This window comes from Alosa sapidissima, chromosome 15 (assembly GCF_018492685.1).
Source record: "Alosa sapidissima isolate fAloSap1 chromosome 15, fAloSap1.pri, whole genome shotgun sequence".
NCBI classification, from domain to species: Eukaryota; Metazoa; Chordata; class Actinopteri; order Clupeiformes; family Clupeidae; genus Alosa; species Alosa sapidissima.
The window spans coordinates 33,068,804-33,090,104 of record NC_055971.1 but is presented as its reverse complement, the minus strand read 5'-3'; the positions used below and the strand labels follow the sequence as shown (position 1 = coordinate 33,090,104).

The following is a 21,301-nucleotide window of genomic DNA, read 5'->3' as shown; positions in this document are numbered from 1 at the left end:
TCTCTCTCCTCTCTCTCTCTGGTGTCCACATCTCACACTTCATCCCTCTCTCTCTCTCTCTCTCTCTCTCTCTCTCTCTCTCTGATTTCGATGCCGGTTTTCCGCATCTCACACTTCATCTCTCCTCTCTCTCTCTCTCTCCTCTCTCTCTCTCCTCTCTCCTCCTCTCTCTCTCTCTCTCTCTCTCTCTCTCTCTCTCTCTGGTGTCCACATCTCACACTTCCTCTCTCTCCCTCTTAGCCGTACTACCAGCCCCCGCGTCCCTCATTGGCCCAGTAGTGGTGGGCGTGTCCAGTCCCCTGCCTCCGCTCCTCGGCCAATCCCAGCTCCGCATGGGACACAACCCCGCCCATGTCTACCAACCAGGCTCCCACTCTCAGGTCATGATGATTCCTCAGCAGCCAATCCCATTTGCCAACTCCCAAGCCCCCGCCTACTTTATACTGGACAGGTGAGCGGCAAAGCACCTAGGAAACAGCATTTCTGTGTGTATGTGTGTGTGTGTGTGTGTGTGTGTGTGTGTGTTAGGGATGCAACAGTATACTGTATATTATTGTTTCGAACAATACGCCACCCACAGTTCAATACGCAGACGTGAACCGCGATAATCTGTACATCTGTCATTAATTATTTGCAAACGTTTATCATTGTGCTGCAAACTACACGAACATTAGACATTCACAAAACACCTCTAGAGAACCAGTGCATGGGGCCTCTCACCTCTGCAGCCTATCAGGGCTTCCCTGCCAATGTAGAAAAAGTACAGCCAGAGAACCAGTGCATGGGGCCTCTCACCTCTGCAGCCTATCAGGGCTTCCCTGCCAATGTAGAAAAGTACAGCCAGAGAACCAGTGCATGGGGCCTCTCACCTCTGCAGCCTATCAGGGCTTCCCTGCCAATGTAGCAAAGTACAGCCAGAGAACCAGTGCATGGGGCCTCTCACCTCTGCAGCCTATCAGGGCTTCCCTGCCAATGTAGCAAAGTACAGCCAGAGAACCAGTGCATGGGGCCTCTCACCTCTGCAGCCTATCAGGGCTTCCCTGCCAATGTAGCAAAGCACAGCCAGGGGGGCAGGATTTGGAGGGTTAGCTTCAGCCAGTTAGCATGGCATTTGGCCGCCGACATTTTTCACAAACATGGCGTTACATGGTTGCAACTTTCCGGCACCAGTTTGTACATGCTGATTGGTAGATGACAGCTCATGCACGAGTTTAGTGTTGGGCACGACCTTCCTTGCTGTCCGTGTTGGTTAACCATATTTCTGGAAGATGACAAATAAAACGACTACCTTCTTGGAATAAACTACTGATACTTGACTTAATGGCTACATAGTTTAGGCTGTATTATACCATAGATCCTTGATTACTAGCCAGATAGAGCAACGTAATTCGTTACTATGGGAGCAAAAACGGGACAGTTCCGGTCTGCATAAGTGGGAGTGTCACATTAACCCTTTCGTGCCCGTGCCGAACATTCCATTTTTGGTGCTGGATGACCTCCTCACACAAAAAAAAATATTTCTTGAGTATAATACATACCATCAATGGGATATACATACCATTGTAATCAGAAGGATTAGTTCTATGAAATGATGTAAAATACATATGATAATGTTAATATAGTAATGAACAGTATTTGAAAATCCTCTCCAAATGTATATCCGGAATTTTGTCACAATTTAATTTCATTCACATAAAAATGAATTTTCATCATATTTTCTCTACAAGATAGAGAAAAATATAGAGTGTATGAAATGTTCAGCAAGTTGTGGGCTATTTAACAAAAAAGACTGTATTGGAATATCATTAACCTTTCAAAAGTTATGATAATTTTAGTGATCAGTGTAAAAAATGCAGGAAACGGGATTTAGAATGTTGACAGAATTCACATTCACTTTCTCCACCAACAACATAAAAGTATGCATAAAAACTAATAATCAAGTCAGAAACAATGGTTTAGATGTATTTGGTCTATAAGAATAAACCATTTATTTGTATATAAGCAAATGCTACAGTCAATAAGAATGACTTTAAATTTAAAAAAAAAAAACATACTGTACCTTACCAGTAATACAGGAAGTAGGTATACTGTATTCATTGAAGACCATTTCGGAAAAGAGACATAAAATACATTGATTCAACAAATACAACTTCCTTATATAAATCAGTATAATATGAAAATTATATACATATATAACATGTATTATTATTCATGAAAAGCTAGGAATACAATCAACATCACCCAAAACTCAATGTGTCCTAAACATTTGAAAGTGGATTACATACTTCGAACAAGCCTGTAGAGAATAAACACATACACACATATACACAAAAACTCATACCCACACACACACACTTACAGAGGAGGATAGGGAAAGGTGGGGTGGGGAACCTGAAGGTTGAACACACAAGAGCTATGACTCATTACTAAACGCATCCCCTTTTGCAGAATGCCAAATCTGACAGCAATTTGTTTATCAATAAAACAAATTCGCCTACCGTTACACTCCAGGGCCATACAAGCTACTTTAGTTTTATTATGTATGTTTTTTATAACAAGCTCCTGCTGTACAGGAATATGTACTTGATGGAAAGACGACAGAGTAGTAGTTGGAGCAGCTGAAGGTGAGGCTGAAATTTCAACGGAAATGCCTACCAGCTGTTGTGATAGATTTCCTCCAAATTCTTTCTGGTTGTAGCTACCAAACCAAGGTTCAACACCAGATTCTGCATTGCATTGTCAAACTTGAAATCACAAGAAGCTACTGACAACGGCAATGTCAATGGAGAAAAAGTGCTTTCTGGTATTCTGCGTTTTTTGAGTACACAATATGTATTCATCATTTGGTCAATGTCCCCTGATCCCTGCCAAGACTTGGTTCCCCAGTAGCAATGGATATTAGGGAGGGAAGTGAACCCCATGTAAATGATCAATCCCAGAAACCTGTGAAACTCTTCTGGGGTCTTTGTCCCATGCCCCTGCACTGTTTGCATACGACGGCCTACTAAGCACAAGCTCCATTCCTTCCGGTTGGTAAAACCACATATGCCTGGGACAAACAATGTGAGTAAAAAAGAACATAACAAGTCTATTTCACACAGTGTTTTAGTCTGCGCCTACGCATGGCACATACATCTATACCTTCTTCCTCCATCCCCTCATGGTCTTCAGCATTGTGAGCGCAAGCTCATGAGCAGTCAGCTACCTCTTCAGGCTTGCGAGAAGGTCTGTGTAGGTCTTGTCATCCTCCATCTGAAACAAGAGCGAAATCATACAAATACCTTTATTAATGTAAAAAATAAAATCACAAAAACTACAGATTTGTGCATGTATGCACACAAAAGAAGAGGTAGCCTAAACTATTGAAGCATCCTCAGAATATACTCGAAATATTTCTAAGTAGGCCTATGAAAAGTCATTGTATTACACATGGGTTTAGCTACCCTAAATCTGATTGCCTGGCTGGCATCAAGATAAAGACCGATTACATTTCACCTAGTAACAAACTGCTGAAATGCAATAATGACATTTCTGACAGAATATGTGATTTCACATCATGTTTTCTATAACTACATATTGAGAGGAGTTGTGTTTCATCTATTTCAAGTCATGCCATCTTAGAAAATGTTGAGACAAGCATGTCTGATGTTTGTCATTTAGAAGTTAGCAAGTTAAATAGTTCACTACAGACTGCATTACAGATAACAACCGGAGGAAAGGCAATAAGTTAATCACATTTCTGACAGAATATGTGATTTCACATCTTATTTTCTACAACTACATACTGAGAGGAGTAAAAATATCGCTCAACTTATTTCATGTCAGAACGTAGCACTAACGCAACTTGAAACGCGGCGCCCATTGATTTATTCAGCTTTGGTTTGCTATACTGTCTTGCCAATATAATGCTTACCTAACAAGCAAATTGGTACTAGAAAACAAACTTACCTACAGGGTTATATACTAACAGGTTTTTTAATGAAACTGTAAAATGAAAATAACTGACATCAAAAAGCAAACGATAATATTGCAAGCAGTTCAGAATTATACAGTTAGCTAAAGTTACGTGACGATGCACTAGCCCCCCCGCTAAGCCATAATGTATGACGCTGATGAGAAAGTATATTACTGTCAAATAACATGATTAAGGACTTCAAATTACGATAAACCATAACTAGAAACCGATGTAAAAACAATATTACCTCAGTTTATCCAGCTGTGTGGTTTCCAGTCGAGGTAAACTCCAACTTAAGTGCAGGTGGCATCCGGCTGTCCACGTCAAATGCACCGACTCAAGTGAAAATATTTTTTCAAGACTCATCTTCATGTATCCAAAACATTTCCGCGACATAAACCCCTTAACCAATCATATCAAATTGAAGCATAATGTCAGCATTACGGGGAAGATTTCAGAAATAAAATCAGTCATTGGACAGCTGAGATATTAGACGATTGGCCATCGTTACTTTTGTAACGAAATTAGAACGGTCGGGCTCGTAAGGGTTAAAGGAATTATCCGGAGTAAAATGCACTTTAGATCGATTTACGGATGATTGGGGGTACATACGTTGAGTTGACATCAAAATCATGTCATTCGGATGTGTTTTGAGAGTTCGATTGTACCGTTTTCAGTCAAAACTTGTAGCCTGGAAGTGAGCAGGGGCATATCAATTTCGCCGCTACAAAACGCTATTTTTATACCTCTTCTACAGTTCCAAACAACATAACACTTACGTGGTAGTGAGTAGAGGGTCCCTAAAGCCAAACCGAAGTATCCCGAGGTCTTTATGTGGTCGGATAGAGAGTCCAGAATGAATTTCATCAAGCCAGTACCTTTCCGGAAATGTTGCCATCTTTGCTGCCATCTTCAGGGGAAAGTCCGTAGGAGTCGATTGCTGAGTGTGTTGTAACACGCTCTGGAAATGTACAATTTCGTCGCCGTTTAAAAAAAAAAAAAAAAAAAAAAAAAAAAAAAAACATAGTCCAGTCCATACAACTTCATTTCAATTTCGAAAGAAATACTGGACTATGTTTTAAAAAAAAAAAATAAAAAAAAAAAAAACGGCGACGAAATTGTGAATTTCCAGAGCGTTCCAGAGCACTAAAAAATTTAACTATTAGGCTTGAAATGATCACAAACACTTACAGATTATGACATTTTTTTTCTCGCCAAAAAACCCCTCAACAAATCCAGAAAGACATATTGACCAATTTATTGGTAAATTCCACAAGTCTCCATTGACATTAGTGCAGCGAGGGCTTACTCTGGTCTGCATAAAGGGGGATTTCCCCCCCTCCCCCTTGCAATAATCGAACGCGGAAGTTGTCGAATGTTTGCGCCTCTCGCTCCGCTCTAACCCTCTCTGATTATACTGGACTTTGTGGTAAATAAAAGAAAAAAGTAAATGTCATATTAGGGCTACTATTATTTGCCTTATTTGTGGGTGGACAAGGTAACTGACTATGACAATACATTTTAGCAGATGCACAGCAATGACCTGTATCCAATTATTAGCCTGCTCACTGCGTTGTGTAGGCTATGGAAACTATTTTAAAACGCACAGGCTGTAGTTCCTACCTGTAGTCCATGACAACGCAGCGTTGGGATTATGTATAAGCAGCATGTCTCCCCAAGTGATTTAAAACTAAATAAATATATATGACTTTAGTTTGCTTTCTTGCATTATTGACATGATTAGGCTATGCGTTTGATTTAAATGGTCAGGCTGCCAGGCTAATATCCAACAAAAACAAGCCTGCTCGAACCACGATACCCGAGGGATGTGGGCTAATATCCAACAAAAACAAGCCTGCTCGAACCACGATACCCGAGGGATGTGGGCTAATATCGGTTTAATTTAATTTGCGTTGTTTAATTTGTTTAATTTAGTTTAATTTGCGTTGCCTTTGTCTGCCTCGGTTTAACAAGCTGCAAATTCACACGGGGTGCAGCAAAAATCCCAGCTATCCACAAGTGTCTTACGTCCCAGGTCTACTTAATTATAGTAATTTTCGTTAAATAGCCTATTGCGCAATTATATTGCCTGTCCAAATATACTGTAGCATTTAGGGATCATTATTTGTGTAGCCTAAAGTGACTCAATATTGATTTGCGTTGTTTATTATCACAAATGAACATCACATTGAATAACCTAGGACTTCAGAGACAGGGCAAACTTCTACCACCATTCCCGAACAACTTCTTTTCCTCTGAGGGAATGCCCAATCTTCATCAACGACATACCGTTGTACCTTACGTTGTCTCCGTCTGTAACGTGGAACCTAATAGGCTAATTCTAGCTGGTGCCGGAAACTAACACCCATGAAACGCCATTTAATAAAGATGGCTGCGGTCAATTTCAAACTTTTTTTGGCTGAAGTAGCTAGCCTAGCATGGGCCATTGAAATGAATGGGGGTGGGACTTAGTCACTCTCTCCAGTTATATATAATACCTCCATGAGCACAGCTCTGCATGGACCCGCTCACCTCTGCAGCCTATCAGGGCTTCCCTGCTAATGTAGCAAAGCACCGATAGGTTGATGCGCTCTGTATGCAAATGAGTTCGACAAGCAACAGCTGACTGCTGTAACGTGATTGGACTAGAGCTTAGCGGGAGACAGAGAGACTCATTTTGAAAAGGTGACGCCATCTGTCATCCATTATAAGGGAATGTTTAGAATTTCAGTATAAACTGGAGACCGTAAAGTTTAAACAAACAAAGTAGGATAGACCTACAGCCAGCAAGCATTAGGCCTACTTTGCTAACGCAGTCAACGGAGAGCGGATGCTTCTAACGTGATGTAGCCTATCGCCCATCTGGATTCGTTCCGCTTCTCTCACTGTCCATTCTTCCCACGTTTCATGGGAATTCGACCGGTAGTTTGGCATCGTCCTTATAGCACCAAAAACATGCTTAATATCTCCCAGATAGTATAATAATTAAAGCTGGAGATTCACATTTGCGTGTATTTGGTTACTGCCTCAGAGTTCCGGGGGCCACACCACCACATAGGCGAGTAGACCATGATTGACAGCTCGCATGAGCCCATGCCAAGTAGTCTACTTTAAAGCACGAGCTCTAGTCGAAGTCTAGCTATACACAACAAAAAGGCTATGAAACAACATCAACAGCCTAGTTTGCATAAAAAGCTTGCAAATGCACTAACTGCCATTTATTTGAAATGTTATCAGCAAAGTTGTAATGCGAAACTTCTCGGAAAACTTCTGCACTACATAATGACATCATGACATTCATCTTTCGTTCTCATGAGGCCCATAGGGCATCACAATAAATTTGAAGAACATTTGAAAAATTTGCTTGTAAAACATGCAGGTTACAAACATACCTCTACTTTGATATTTTGGAGCTGTCAAAGAGGCTACGGAACCATCACTGCACATTATCGCTAATTAAGCTGCTCTGAAAAAAGGTAGCCCAATGTTAGCGCATAGTTGCCGTTAAAATGCCTACTAGCACTGTGAATCGAAACACTCCCAACACCGGAATATATAACATGTTTAAAAACTAACTAAGGGGGAAGACATCAAATGTATTGAAGCATTTGAGAATACACTGGTCCCTCAACATTAGATTAGGCTGCAATTGCCGTTGTTCATGACCGGCATGGCATGGCAAGCCGTTTTAACATTTAAGGTTATGGCAAGCCATCTGTACTGGATAAACTTGAAAGCAGAGAAAGTTCGACATTGTGTGCTTCCATGGCAAGCCATTTTGATATTTAAAGGTGTGATTTGTAGGATTGTTACCGAACGTTCTGTAGGCCAAAATCAAAACACTGGTGAACGTTCTCAAGACTACCAGACGCGAGCTGGGTTGCCAGATGTAATAAAGACTTAGCTAACGTTAGTTGACCTGCAGCTGCTTTAATGTTTCTCCAACCATGACCCAGCTACACATTACGGAAACAGTGAAAACAAAAAATACCTCTCTAACCAACGTAACATATTTAGCTGAAGTTAGCGATGCAGATGAAGTTTAGCCTAGGCTACCTGTTGTGGAGAAATATGGCCAGCTCTGCGTCAGACTTGATATTCTTCGTTTGACGAAGACGTCACCATCTCGGGAAGCTCCTCCGATGTCCACTTAATTTGTTTCTTGTTTTAATTTTGGAAATTTGCCTGCATAGGCGATCATGACTAGCCTACAACTGACAGCTGTTGACAGTTGGCCTTTGCTAATTTGGCAACCCAAATAGGAGGACGTGCTAGCCCATTATTAATACACTATTTTAGAATTAAGCGTTCAAAACATAAACGAAAATTCCAAGAGATTCCGCCCCGTAACTCATTTTTTTCATGGGTTTTACGGGGTTTTACGGGTTAGAGTAATGTTGTCAAATAAGCCATTACTTCAATTTATCGTGTTTCCTTACTCTCTGACAACATATGGTGATCATTTTTGGAATGGTTACAGTTTATTTTCCATTATTTCCAACATACTGGTCCTTTAAAGTTATGGCAAGCCGTCTGCAATTAGAATAATCAATAAAAAAAGCAATTTCATGCTTTGAACCAATACCCAAACCTTACATGTAACGACCATTCAGGATATGTTGTAAAATATTGAAATCTGGGGAATTTTACATGTTTATTTCATTTCATCCCCCATGCCAGTAACTGTATAGTGTAATTTCCAAGGGGAATATTTTCGACCCTACACCTTGCCACTGTTTCGAGGGACATGGGGAAGGGGAATGTGTAAGAATGACTAATGGGATTGGGCCTTATTCTTCTTGTTAAATAAACATCGCCAGATCAGTGGTGTGTGCTTATCTGCTCTGCCATTGACCACACACAAAAGCTGCTGTTGAGTTTTCCGACAATCAAACATTCAAATGGGTGTGGGGGGGGGGGGGGTGTTGGTGGACCCTGTGACCCCAAAGTCTGACATGACTGGGCCTCAGGTCAAAGAAGTTTAAGAAAGGCTGGTATAGAGCAGGTTACACTGGGGAGCTATATTTAGCCTGCTATGAGCTAGCATTAGCCTGCTATGAGCTAGCATTAGCCTGCTATGCCAGTGCCAGGCAACGCTAGCCGTGCATGAAGCCTCGTGACTCTAGTGTGCCAAGGCTGATGCTGCTTACACAGAAATCATGGCCGGGAATAGAGACAATTTAATGTGATAAACTGACTGACACGGACTGTTTGGGATGTCCTTGCCATGTAGGTTAGGGGTGGGGCTGTTTTGTCAGCATTTCCTTTGTTTCAGGTGTCTATACGAAAACGCAAGGGTGTCATAATTGTCGTTTTGAAAAGTTTCCTCTCTGGAAACTGTTTTCCAAAAAAATGTGTTTTAATGCCGGATTCATGTGGAAGAAAGATACAAAACTTTTCCGGATTTGATCTCAAACATCATTTTCATTGTGTTCATGTGGATACCCTCCGACCGAAAGCCTGTAGAGGTCTGTCTACTGTGTGTGTGTGTGTGTGGTGTGTGTGTGTGTGTGTTGTCTGTGTGTGTCTTTGTGTGTGTTGTCTTTGTGTGTGTGTGTGTGTGTGTGTGTGTGTGTGTGTGTGTGTGTGTGGAGGCCCTTTTCTTTTTTTTTTCGTCTATTTGCCGTTTTTACTCAGTCTCTGTGCCACCCCCCCCCCCCCCCCCCACACACACACACACACATTCCAGCATTGTGCTGAGTCGACCCCTCTGCTTGGCTGCCCCTCTGGACCCTTCCTGATTGTGCAACCAGAGGACGCTCATGCAGCGTGTGTGTGAACTTGTACACGTGTGCATATCTACATGTGTGTGTGTGTGCTCAGAAATCTCTAGAATCCTGATCCTGTAGATCCTGTGTGCTGTTCAGATGGCCTTTGCCTTGATCACAGCCCTCTGCTCCACTAAATAAAAATGCAACAGAATAGTATTAAAGGACATTTTTATTTATTATGTTTCCTTAACATGTAGTATTAAGAACTATCTAACTATTGAGTTAAAGAAATAAAATATAATAGAACTTCATTAAAACTAAGTAGTATACTAAAGAATTAAAATGCAGTAGAATATGATGGAAACTTGATGAAGACCTGGCTGGCGTTTGCCACCGCCACACACACACACACACACACACACACACACACACACACACACTCCCAAAGAGAGCTTAGCTGAGGTTACAGCAGATCAGTGTAGTTCTGATCAGAGTGATTGATTTTGTGTTCCATCTCAGCTGGGAATTTTGAGTAATATATTGAAGAGGTTCATTAGGCTTACTGTATTACTATACAGTACACAATATACTATATAGTACACAAAATTTTACCTTATTGGCTTGTACAGAGAAACAGTGAGAAATTTTGAGTAATGCTCAGGTGAGGTTCTAGTGTTCTTCAACGTTCTCCTCTGTTCTACCCGCAGTACCGCGCCCCCTATGTCACACCGCAGCAGTACCAGGTCACAGGATCCCCTGGGTTCTACCCCGGAACCAGCCCAGGAGATTACGGTAGGACAGACACAGATGTGTGTGTCTGCTCTTCTGCTTATGTACAACCCCGTATTAATATGCTCTCTTAGCGTGTGTGTGTGTGTGTGTGTGTGTGTGTGTGTGTGCGCGCACAGAAGAGCTGGTCTAATTGAATAGGCATGCTGCTAGTATGCTATTGCACTCTCTAACCTTTGGTGGAACAAAATCAGTGCAACACTGGGGATGAGAGAGAGCGAGAGAGAGAAGCCAGTAGCATGTTCCATTCTCCTGCTGTGACCCTCCTGAACACTAGGGGGCCCCAGGCGCCGGCCCCCGTCTCCTGACCCAGTCCCCTTTGAAGAAGCCTGCCCTTCTCTCAGCACCCGGCAGCAGAGGGGCTGTGTGTGTGTGTATTTTTATCTGAGCGCTGAGTGATTTAGGACCTGAGTCTTTGCTGGTGCCACAGATCATATCACTGCCCCCTCTCGCGCACCCCTTGACATATGCGCACATACACACACTTGCGCACACAGATACGTCCAGGACCTGCAGACAGGACAGGATAAGTTGTGGAGAGAGAGACTCGCCTCTCATGTAAACACCATATGACTACCGAGAATCGGCAGAAGCAGTGTGTTGGAAGACAAGAAACGAGCGAGCGAGTGAGTGAGTGAGTGAGTGAGGGAGGGAGGGAGGGAGGGAGGGAGGAAGAGAGGGAGGAGTGGAGGAGAAGAGAGGGAGGAGGAGGAGGAGAAGAGAACATGGGGAATCGAGCGTCCAGCCACAACTCTCAACAGGGTAGGTTTTGTCTGTCTCTCTCTCTGTCCCTCTCTCTTTCTCTCTCTCACTTTCTGTCCCTCTCTCTTGCCGCCTCTGCCTCCTCTCTACTAATTTGTTTTCTTCTCCCCCCCCCCCACCCCCCGGTGGTTCTCTCTCATACTCTGTGACTCCTGTAGCATGACTCATAACTTAGGAGCTCACTGAGTTGGAAACGTTTCCAAGACTCCCAACACTACTGAACTTTACGCTTTCAGGTCGTCCTGTTCTCTCTCCTTCTCTCTCTCTTTTTCTCTCTCTCCTTCCCTCTCTCTCTTTCTCTCTCTCTCCCCCCTCTCTCTCTCTCTCTTAACCCTCTGGCTGCTTCTCTCTCTTTCTTTCTCTTTCTCTGTCTCTCTCTCTCTCTCGCTCTGTCTCTCTCTCTCTAAGCCCCCCCCCCATCTCTGGGTTTTGACTATATTTAGTCTCTAGTCCACTGGTCAACAATGCAGCCTCTGTGTGTGTGTGTGTTGGCCAGAGAGGGAGAGAGAGGGTACAGGGTAGATGAAGGGTTGCGTGATGGTGAGGGTTGCGTAGATTTGGAGGGCTGGGGGTATGTATAGGTGTGGAGAGGGTGTAGATTTGGAAGTGTGTGTGTATGTGTGTGCGTGCACGCACACTTGTGGCCATGTGTGTGTATTTTTAGTGTGCGTGTGTGTGTGTGTGTGGCTGGTTTAAGATGTAAATACCTACACATAGCAAAATAAACAAATAAAAGTGGAATGGCACTTTGAGAGCCCAGATCTCTGCTCAGGCCAAATGCTGAATCTTGCAACGCTAATGAAAGCCAAGCTGAATTGGTGGATCGGTTCTGTGTTTCAGGTATCTATGTGTCTATTAATGACAAGAACGTCAGTTTATGTGTGATGCGCATACCTCCAGAACCATTCGTCCACTGATTTCAAACTTGGCTGGTGTATTGTTACAGGCACGAGCACGAGTGCTGTGCCAATATTGACATCATTTGGATGAGAAATGTAAAAGATATTGTTAAATTGACCTTGTTTGGATGAGAAATGTAAAAGATATGAGAAATGTAAAAGATATCGTTAAATTTACGTCGTTTGAATTAGAAATGTAAAAGAGATTGTTAAATTGACGTCGTTTGGATGAGAAATATAAAAAATATTGTTAAATTGACGTTGTTTGTATGAGAAATGTAAAAGATATCGTTAAATTGACGTCGTTTGGATAAGAAATGTAAAAGATATTGTTAAATGTCGTTAGAAGAAGCACAGATTGTTTTTTGTCGCTCTAGTAGCCTCTCCCCGTCTCGCACCGCGCAGCACTGAATCATTGCACACGGGTAGAAAGCCAAGTGAGTGCTGTTTAGAGCAGGCCAAGATGTTTGGATGATTATCATGTCTGAACTCAACAATATAATGACTAATGTAATGTAACAACACGCCATCCCACATGGAGCAATGGCTATTCAAAACAACTTAAAACAATGTCTATGTTACTAAACTGACACTTCGAACAGCCTACTTTGGACTGTCTTTCAACTTTGAATAAACAAACAACAATTCCGACTGCACGTCCCAGAATCGAAGCACGTGACAGCTGTTGTGTTTTTAAAGACTGATTCAGAATGCCACACATGAGCATTCTACGCTGGCCACTCCAGATACAGACACTGAGTGGCCGAGCGGGATGTCACGTGTACCACAGACTGTCTTTGGCAATGTCACACTGTTGCAAATTTCATATGACCATCATTCCACAAAATGGTGTTTGTCTTCTCTATCATTACATTTTCAATTAGGCTAAACATAGCCTTAACTGGAAACTGCTGTTAGTCCTATGTCATTTTGATCTGAAAAAAAATGTCAAATGCAGCCATACTTAAATTAATACTGCTTACTGCATGTATATTACGGTTATGTTCAGTATTCATTATTGAATGCTTAGCTGGAATTTTGTTTTTCCCTATCATCCTATTTTTAAAGTCGGCGTATGCAACTAGGCTACGGGTTTTCTACAGGAAATGTATGTTTTGAACGGGCCCTGCACTAGTTAAATTGAACGGATCCTTTGGTGATCCCTGCTCCACCTGTCTGTCTCCTCCACCCGTCTGTCTGCTCCACCTGTCTGTCTGCTCCACCTGTCTGTCTCCTCCACCCGTCTGTCTCCTCCACCTGTCTGTTGCTCCACCTGTCCACCATGTTTCATGGACATGGCCCCCTGGCCCCCAGGTGTGTTCCGGTCTGGTGAACCTTTACAAACACTTGCAAACCGTTTTCTGTTTGCCTCGACCTCAAACCGTTTTCTGTTTGCCTCGACCTCTCTGCAGACGTTTGTGAGCACGAGCAAACAGTTTTGAGGGGGTTGTTCTTCGCCAGCATGCTGGGGAGCTGGATTAAGCGTTAACGTTGAAACGTAATGTATCTGTTCAGATGTTTCCTCTGTTAAGGAATTTGAATGCTCCTCCAGGGTGCAGGTAGAGGAACTGTAGTTTGTATACTGCAGCTCACAGTTGCACAAGTTTATTTGAAAGTTATCTCCTGACCACAATCAAGTATTTCTGGGTTGGACGGGCCTGTCTTTTCAGATGTTTTGGACTTTAGATCATCTGCCTTCATTACCAAACGATAATTGTTATTTGGTAGAGATTATTTGGCTTGACCCACATGTTTTTTCAGTGTGTGTGTGTCCTGTCTTTCCTGCAAAGTGACTTGACTAGATTTGACCTCACCCTAACCCTGTCCTCTCCAACCCACAGCAGGGTAGAGGTTGGAGAGGACAGGGTTAGGGTGAGGTCAAATCTAGTCAAGTCACTTTATTTCCATAGCAGATTTAAAAACAGCACTTTGACCCAAACCTTTAACCTAGCATGAGGGACAGTATGAGCACAGAAGAATAGATGAATCTGGACATGCTGTATTTTTTTGTTGTTGTCAAAGTAATGACTACACCCCCTCCTCTCTCTCTCTCTCTCTCTCTCTCTCTCTTTCTCTCTTTCTCTTTCCCCTCCCTCTCTCTCTCTATATATCTCTCTCTCTCTCTCTCTCTCTCTCTCTCTGTCCCTCTCTCTCTCCCTCTCCCTCTCCCTCTCTCTCAGCTGGTCCGTACTATCCGGCTCAGCCCCAGTTTACTCCCCCTGTTCAGCCTGCTGCCCCTGTGCTCATAAGCCCCGCCCCCCAGCAACAGGCTCCTCCCCAACAACAGCAGCAAGCTCAACCCAAACGGGAACGCAAACAGGTAGGATGCACCCCCACACTCACTTATGCATGTATGCACACACACACACACACCCTTATATAGCTGCTCTGGTGTTTAAGTACGATAGCTAGCCTATCAATACAACATATGTGCCTAACATGAACCAAGCATAGACTGTATATATAGAACCCAAGGGATAGCTAGCCTATCAATATAACACACGTGCCTAACATGAACCAAGGGATAGCTAGCCTAGCAATACAACACATCTATTCTTGGTGAGTATAGTGCTGTGCTGGAGTAGTAGATGGATGAGTATTGTTGAGTACAGTGCTGGGCCCAGTTTCCCAAAAGCATCGTAAGCTTAAAGGTGCTCTACGCGATGCCACACTTTTATTAGGCTAAAACATAGCCCATAAAACATAACAAACTGTTCCAGCAAATCACAGACGAGATGTGCGTTTAGGAGTTTCAATTGCACGGGAGGGAGGGGGAGGAAGTAGCGAGCTAGCTCTCTGTTTTGTTTGAAAGTCAACAGAAGTGACGTTACCCAGCATCGCTTAGATCACCTTTAAGAAGCTCGTAAAGTCCCTATTACGAACGTCTTAAGATTTGTGGACTGTTTCCCGAAACCATTGTTGCTTAAGAACGTTGTGAGAGCACTCGTATATCTATGAGTGATCCAGAGTACTTGTTACTGGCTAAGAGACAGTCCAACTGAGGTCACCAGCAGGGCATGCAGGGGAATTACAACTAAGAATATAAATCCAACTACGTTCCTATTCCCAAGTGAATTAATCTGTAGATCCGAAGTTTAAACGGTAGCTGTGATGTGCAGTTACCTGACATCACCAAATTAGAGGATTTTTCAGAACTATTAACGTGGACATCTCCCCTTAAAGGTATTATCCGGAGTAAAATGTACTTTAGATCGATTTACGGATGATTGGGGGTACATATGTTGAGTTGACATCAAAATCATGTAATTCGGATGTGTTTTGAGAAAGTTTGATTGTACCATTTTCAGTAAAAACTCGTAGCCTGGAAGTGAGCAGGGCATATAAATTTCGCGCTACAAAACGCTATTTTTATTACATTACATTACATTTAGCAGACACTTTTTATACCTTCTACAGTTCCAAACAACATAACACTTACGTGGTAGTGAGTAGAGGGTCCCTAAAGCCAAACCGAAGTATCCCGAGGTCTTTATGTGGTCGGATAGAGAGTCCAGAATGAATTTCATCAAGCCAGTACCTTTCCGGAAATGTTGCCATCTTTGCTGCCATCTTCAGGGGAAAGTCCGTAGGAGTCGATTGCTGAGTGTGTTGTAACATGCTCTGGAAATTCACAATTTTGTCGCCGTTTAAAAAAAAATAAAAAAAAAAATAGTCCAGTCCATACAACTTCATTTCAATTTCGAAAGAAATACTGGACTATGTTTTTAAAAAAAAAAAAAAAAAAAAAAAACGGCGACGACTACGGACTACGGAAGTGCATGTATCCATCATTATTTGAAAACCGGGCCCTGTTCTGGTGCAGCCAATGAGTAGGCTGTTGCTGTTGAATACAGTACTGGTCTTGTGTACCAGGTGAGTATTGTTATTGAGTATAGTGCTGGTCTGGTGTACTTGATGAGTATTGTTATTGAGTATAGTGCTGGTCTGGTGTACTTGATGAATATTGTTATTGAGTATGGTGCTGGTCTGGTGTACTTGATGAATATTGTTATTGAGTATGGTGCTGGTCTGGTGTACTTGATGAGTATTGTTACTGACTATTAAGGTTTTGCACCTCCGTTCTAATGTTACGTCACCGTTTGTTTACAACTAGAGTGGTAGGCAAGGCACTGCAGAGTGGTAGGCAAGCCTACAACAGTCGGGTTGCATAGGCTACGCATAGTTACAAATAGCTTCAAAATTGAAATTTTAATATCAAATATTGACTGGGATGCCGACCACTTGTGTAGGCCCTAACAGTTGGTTTTACAACTAGATGTACCGCAGAGCGGTACAAAATATGACCGCCGCCCAGTCCAGCACATTTTTTCCACAAAAATAAATCACGCTGAAAGGCCTATATGATTCTAACTGTCTCACTGAATTGCATTATCCACACTCAATTCTCACTGGTATCTGCTAGACAACAAGTACCAAAACATGATTAGTTCATATATTTCACATGTAAAATTCATTTTATACAACCCCACCCCCATCTTGCCTGTTCATAATTCTGAGAAATTCTTGAATTGTGTGCATGTGTGCGTGTACATGTTTATGTTTGTGCGTGCGTGCGTGCGTGCTTGTGTGTTTGCCTGCGTATGTGTGTTTGTGCATGTGCATGCATGCGTACATATGTCTACTGTGTGAGTATGTGTCATACGTATGATTACTGTGAATGTATGTGTGTGCGTGTGTATCTGTTTATGCACATGTGTGCACATGGAATGGGTTAACATGACCCCTGGAGGCAAACATACGGAAAAAATTGGTCATCCTAGGCCCTACGGTTCTCAAGATATTCACAGAAAACTGTGTCTGCCCTACCCTCCTTTCGGGGGTCCAGTACAGCGGGGGGGCTACAGATCAAAACGAAAAACGATGGTTCCATGCTATCCATGTGGGGTTACATGCCCACCAAGTTTCGTCTACCCCGGTCTTTCAGTGTCCCGGGAATCCTTGACGGATATTTGGACATGCGAAAAAGAAGGGGGGGGGGGGAATCTGACTAAACCTTCGCTGCGCGGCGGTCATAATAAGAACCAAAAAGGCAACGAACGACCGTTTAGCCTACCTATCCTCATGGTTGTGGAGGATGATCGTTAGCAGCTTGAAGTCTTTTATTCTCAAGATGGCCTAATGGTGTAGCCTAGGCTACTGTCTACGAAGACGTAGGCTAAAATACAACTTTCTACAGTCATCCAAAAATGAATTGCCAGAGATAGGCTATGAAGGGAAAAAGTGCAGCATTTTAAACATGGCAAGAATATTTTTACCGGAACAGTTTGTTCTAATTTGTCTCGTGAAATTCGTGCTTATGGGCATCAATCACTTATCTTCTGTCCTTCTATTTCAAGTTATCATGAGTGTCATTTGATTATATAATCACAACAAATGATAATAAATGAAAACCGAATAGGCTTATGTGCTATAACCTACAGGTCAGTTAGGCTAACTCCCGTATGTCAAAATAAACTGATTTGACCGAATTGTTTAGCGATCACACACAACTTAACACAGCAACCTCAAACACCACTGTTGAACCCTAGGCTACTGCTTCAGTCATGTAAGAAATAAGCAGTTTATGAATTATCTTTACCCGTTTAATCAAGCCGTACATGACCAAAATAACAGCATATTTAAAGGCTGAGCTAGCATAACAGCCTAATATAGCCGATGCTGCAATGGGTAACTAATAAAAAGTTTCATAGCCTACAATTAATTAACTTTATCACTCACATTCTGAGTTTTTCTGGGTGGTTATATCCATGCAGATCGTCTTCGAATAAGCCATCACTGTTATATGTTATAATATGTTACAGGATCATGACTTTAACGCCATTAATGTTAGACTACATGATGCTGACTGACGCTGGCTATAACTGTAACGTTAGGCTACCGTTTTAACGTCTGCTGATACTGCCTACCAAAACCTGTCGCTGTTCAGTTGAAGTTAAATGATCAAATATTGTTTGATTTTGTGTCAACTTTCAGAGGGAAGACATGTTCCTTTCTGGCCAAATTTCACAGCTTCTAACAAAGGGTGTGTTCCAAACGGGAGACACCTGCCTACTGCCTCCCTCCCTACATAGAGAGCTGTCTCACTAGACATGACTTTGGATTAAATGCATCTTTTAAAAATGAGCGTAGCACTCTAGAATCTTTGGTTAACACTACGGTATGACGTTAGCAAAGGCCTGACGTTAAACTAAATTAGCTTATGTAAGCTAGCAGGCTAACGGTATAAATTAGTTTTACGGCCGGCAGATATATCAGACCAGACGCTATTAATGGTTACAACAATGGCATAATCAGATAGTAAATTGTTTATTTCTAATCTGTAATCTGCAAATCTAAGCAAAATAAGATCACACAAATGACATTTTAAACAGATTCAGCAGCCATTACCGATGTCATCCGCCATGTTTGTTTACCTTTCACAGCTGTTTCAGACGTTGCCGCAAGGGATTATGGGTAGGAGGCAGCATGAAGTGTGCATCGATGCTGCCTTCAAAAATGACCGTTATTTGGGAATTCTAAGATATCTTAAAAGGCAGCAGAATTTGTTTTTTCGGTTTCGAACCGCACTTGCTGCCTTGCTCCCCAGTTAGATATCTTAAAAGGCTGCAACTTTACCCGTTTCGAACACACCCAAAGTCTATCGTCTTCGTGTAAACCGAGTTTTGAACAGAGAAAAAAAGTTAGGCTTCGATTAGGCTGCATGTTCTCCCATAACGTTATCGATACAGATCAATGCACCAAATCAGGGCGATTTTTAGCGAAATAACGTTCCTGTGACAGGCTATCAAATATTGAACAATGGAATAACGTTTCATCACCACCTTTATTGATGCCTGAAATGTTGACATTGCTGAAATACAGAGATGTAGCCGACCGAGAGGCAGCTGCAGACAACGATGTTCAATGGGTTCAACTCCGCTCTAGAATCGTTGATGTAAACAAAGCTATAGAACCTAGAATACGTCACATGAAAAACATTGCCGTATAGACCCTTTCAACAATAAAAACAAAAACAATGCTTGAACGTTCTATTTGGGCCCCAATCTACTTCCTCTGCATTAAGATAACATATGGAATGTTAAAAAGGAAGTCTTGTGGGGCCAACTATGATGCTGAGAATGGAACTCTCTTGAAAGGGTCCATAGTGCTGGTCTTGTGTACTTGATGAATATTGTTGTTGAATATGGTGCTGGTCTGGTGTACTTGATGAGTATTGTTATTGACTATAGTGCTGGTCTTGTGTACTTGATGAATATTGTTGTTGAGTATGGTGCTGGTCTGGTGTACTTGAGGAGTATTGTTATTGACTATAGTGCTGGTCTTGTGTACTTGATGAATATTGTTGTTGAGTATGGTGCTGGTCTGCTCTATTAACTGAGTATTGTTGTATAATATTGTTATTTAGTATTATCGTTGAGTATAGAGGTGGTCTGGTTTGGCTAATGTGTGGAATGTGGTGCCTCTGATGTGGCCTAGGTGTAGCCTGCGTGTGGCCTAGGTGTAGCCTGCGTGTGGCCTAGGTGTAGTCTGCGTGTGGCCTAGGTGTAGTCTGCGTGTGGCCTAGATTTTTAGGAAGGCCAAGAGAGCCAAGATTCCAGCGCTCACCTCGATGAACACACTCCCTAACCCGTGGTTACCCAGCATGCTGTGCGGTGGGCGGCTGCTGTTATCTCTGCCGGTTGCGTTATCGGGCGCTTGGAGACACAGCTTGTCACTGCTTACCTGGGGCAGAGGTGGACTTTGACCGACTGGCACCCTACGGTGTTCAACCGCACAAGGTCCACGAGAGAGGGAGGGGGGGAGGGAGAGAGAGGAGGAGAGAAAAAGAGGGAGAGAGAGAGGGAGGAAGAGAGAGGGAGAGCAGAAGGGATGCACAGGAGGCATAGCAGAATGAGAGAGCACACAGAAGAGCTGATTAAACTGGAACACTGAAGGTAAGAGTGTACTTGTGTGTGCCAGTGTGCTTCTCTCCACAAACTGGCTTTGAAAATGGAGAGAGAATGGGGGGAGGCTGACATGGTGTGTGTGTGCACACATTCTCTAATGCTGTTAGTTGTTTAGAGCATTCCACAGTTCTCTGAGAGAAATCACATTCTATCATTCCTTCACCTAGTTACTCTCTGCCTTTTCTCTTCTCTTCTCCCTCTCTTCTCTCTCTTCTCTCCCTCTATCTCCCCTCTCTCTCTCCCTCCCTCCCTCCCTGTCTCTGAGAGGGGGGGGGGGGCGGTGAAGGGCATGTCTGCACAGCTCAGCTCCACGTGGCTCTGCTTCTCCACCTCCTGACCCGGAAAAAGAATCTCTGCCCCTCTCTCTCTCTCTCTCTCTCTCTCTCTCCCTCTCTCCCTCTCTCTCTCTCTCTCTCTCTCTCTCTCTCTCTCTCTCTCTCTCTCTCTCTCTCTCTTAACTTCTCACTATTCCCACCTCGTTGCAATGACTGAAAGAAGTAAATGTTTTAAGTTAATTTAGCAAAGCTGGGTCTCTGTATCTCTCTCTCTCCCCCTCCCATTCTCTCTCTCTCTCTCTCTCTCTCTCTCTCTCTCTCTCTCTCTCTCTCTCTCTCTCTCCCTCCCCCCTGACGGCCTCTCTGACTGCCTGTGCAGTGGGCGGGCATGCATTCCACTGCTGTCGTTACACAAGGCTAGTTGCGTGCTCCCTCCCTCTCTCTCTCCTCTCCTCTCTCTCTCTCTCTCCCTCTCTCTCTCGCTCTCGTTCTCGTTCTGTCTGCCTTGTGTGCGTGCGTGTGGAGAGGCAGCTGGCCGTTGGAGGCCCCAGTGCTGTGTGAGTCCTGGCCCAACTGAACGCCTCTGAGCTGGGCAGCTGCTCAAATCCAGCCCCAGGATGAGAGGCCTGCTAGGGTAGCTCCAGGCTGGCAGGTAGGACTGTGTCCGAGGTTAAGTGCACGCTGTGTGTCTGTATGCGTGTGTGTGTGTGCGTGTGTGTGTCTCTGTTTCTGTGTGTGTCTGACAGCTCCTGTTGACGTGTGAGTTTCTTGCGGGGCACTCCTAGTTCAGAATGTGAAAGTTTGCAAGTGTGTATCTGAATGTGTGTTTAGGGTCCTGATAGTGTGTGTGTGTGTGTGGTTGTTCAAGGGTCATGTGATTTTAAGGGAACAGTTTTAACTGTTTTTTCGTCGTATTTGATGTTAGTTTGCCCACTCTGACTAG

At 43.1% G+C, this 21,301-nt stretch overlaps 1 protein-coding gene across 1 annotated transcript in view; it reads left to right on the top strand.

Moving 5' to 3' along the window:
- wu:fb16f03 (eukaryotic translation initiation factor 4 gamma 1) overlaps positions 1 to 21,301 on the top strand; it is a 63,058-nt gene that overhangs the window by 7,867 nt on the left and 33,890 nt on the right. Inside the window, 2 exon segments of the mRNA XM_042063572.1 lie at positions 10,374 to 10,458; positions 14,297 to 14,436. Coding sequence (XP_041919506.1) covers positions 10,374 to 10,458; positions 14,297 to 14,436 — 225 coding nt within the window.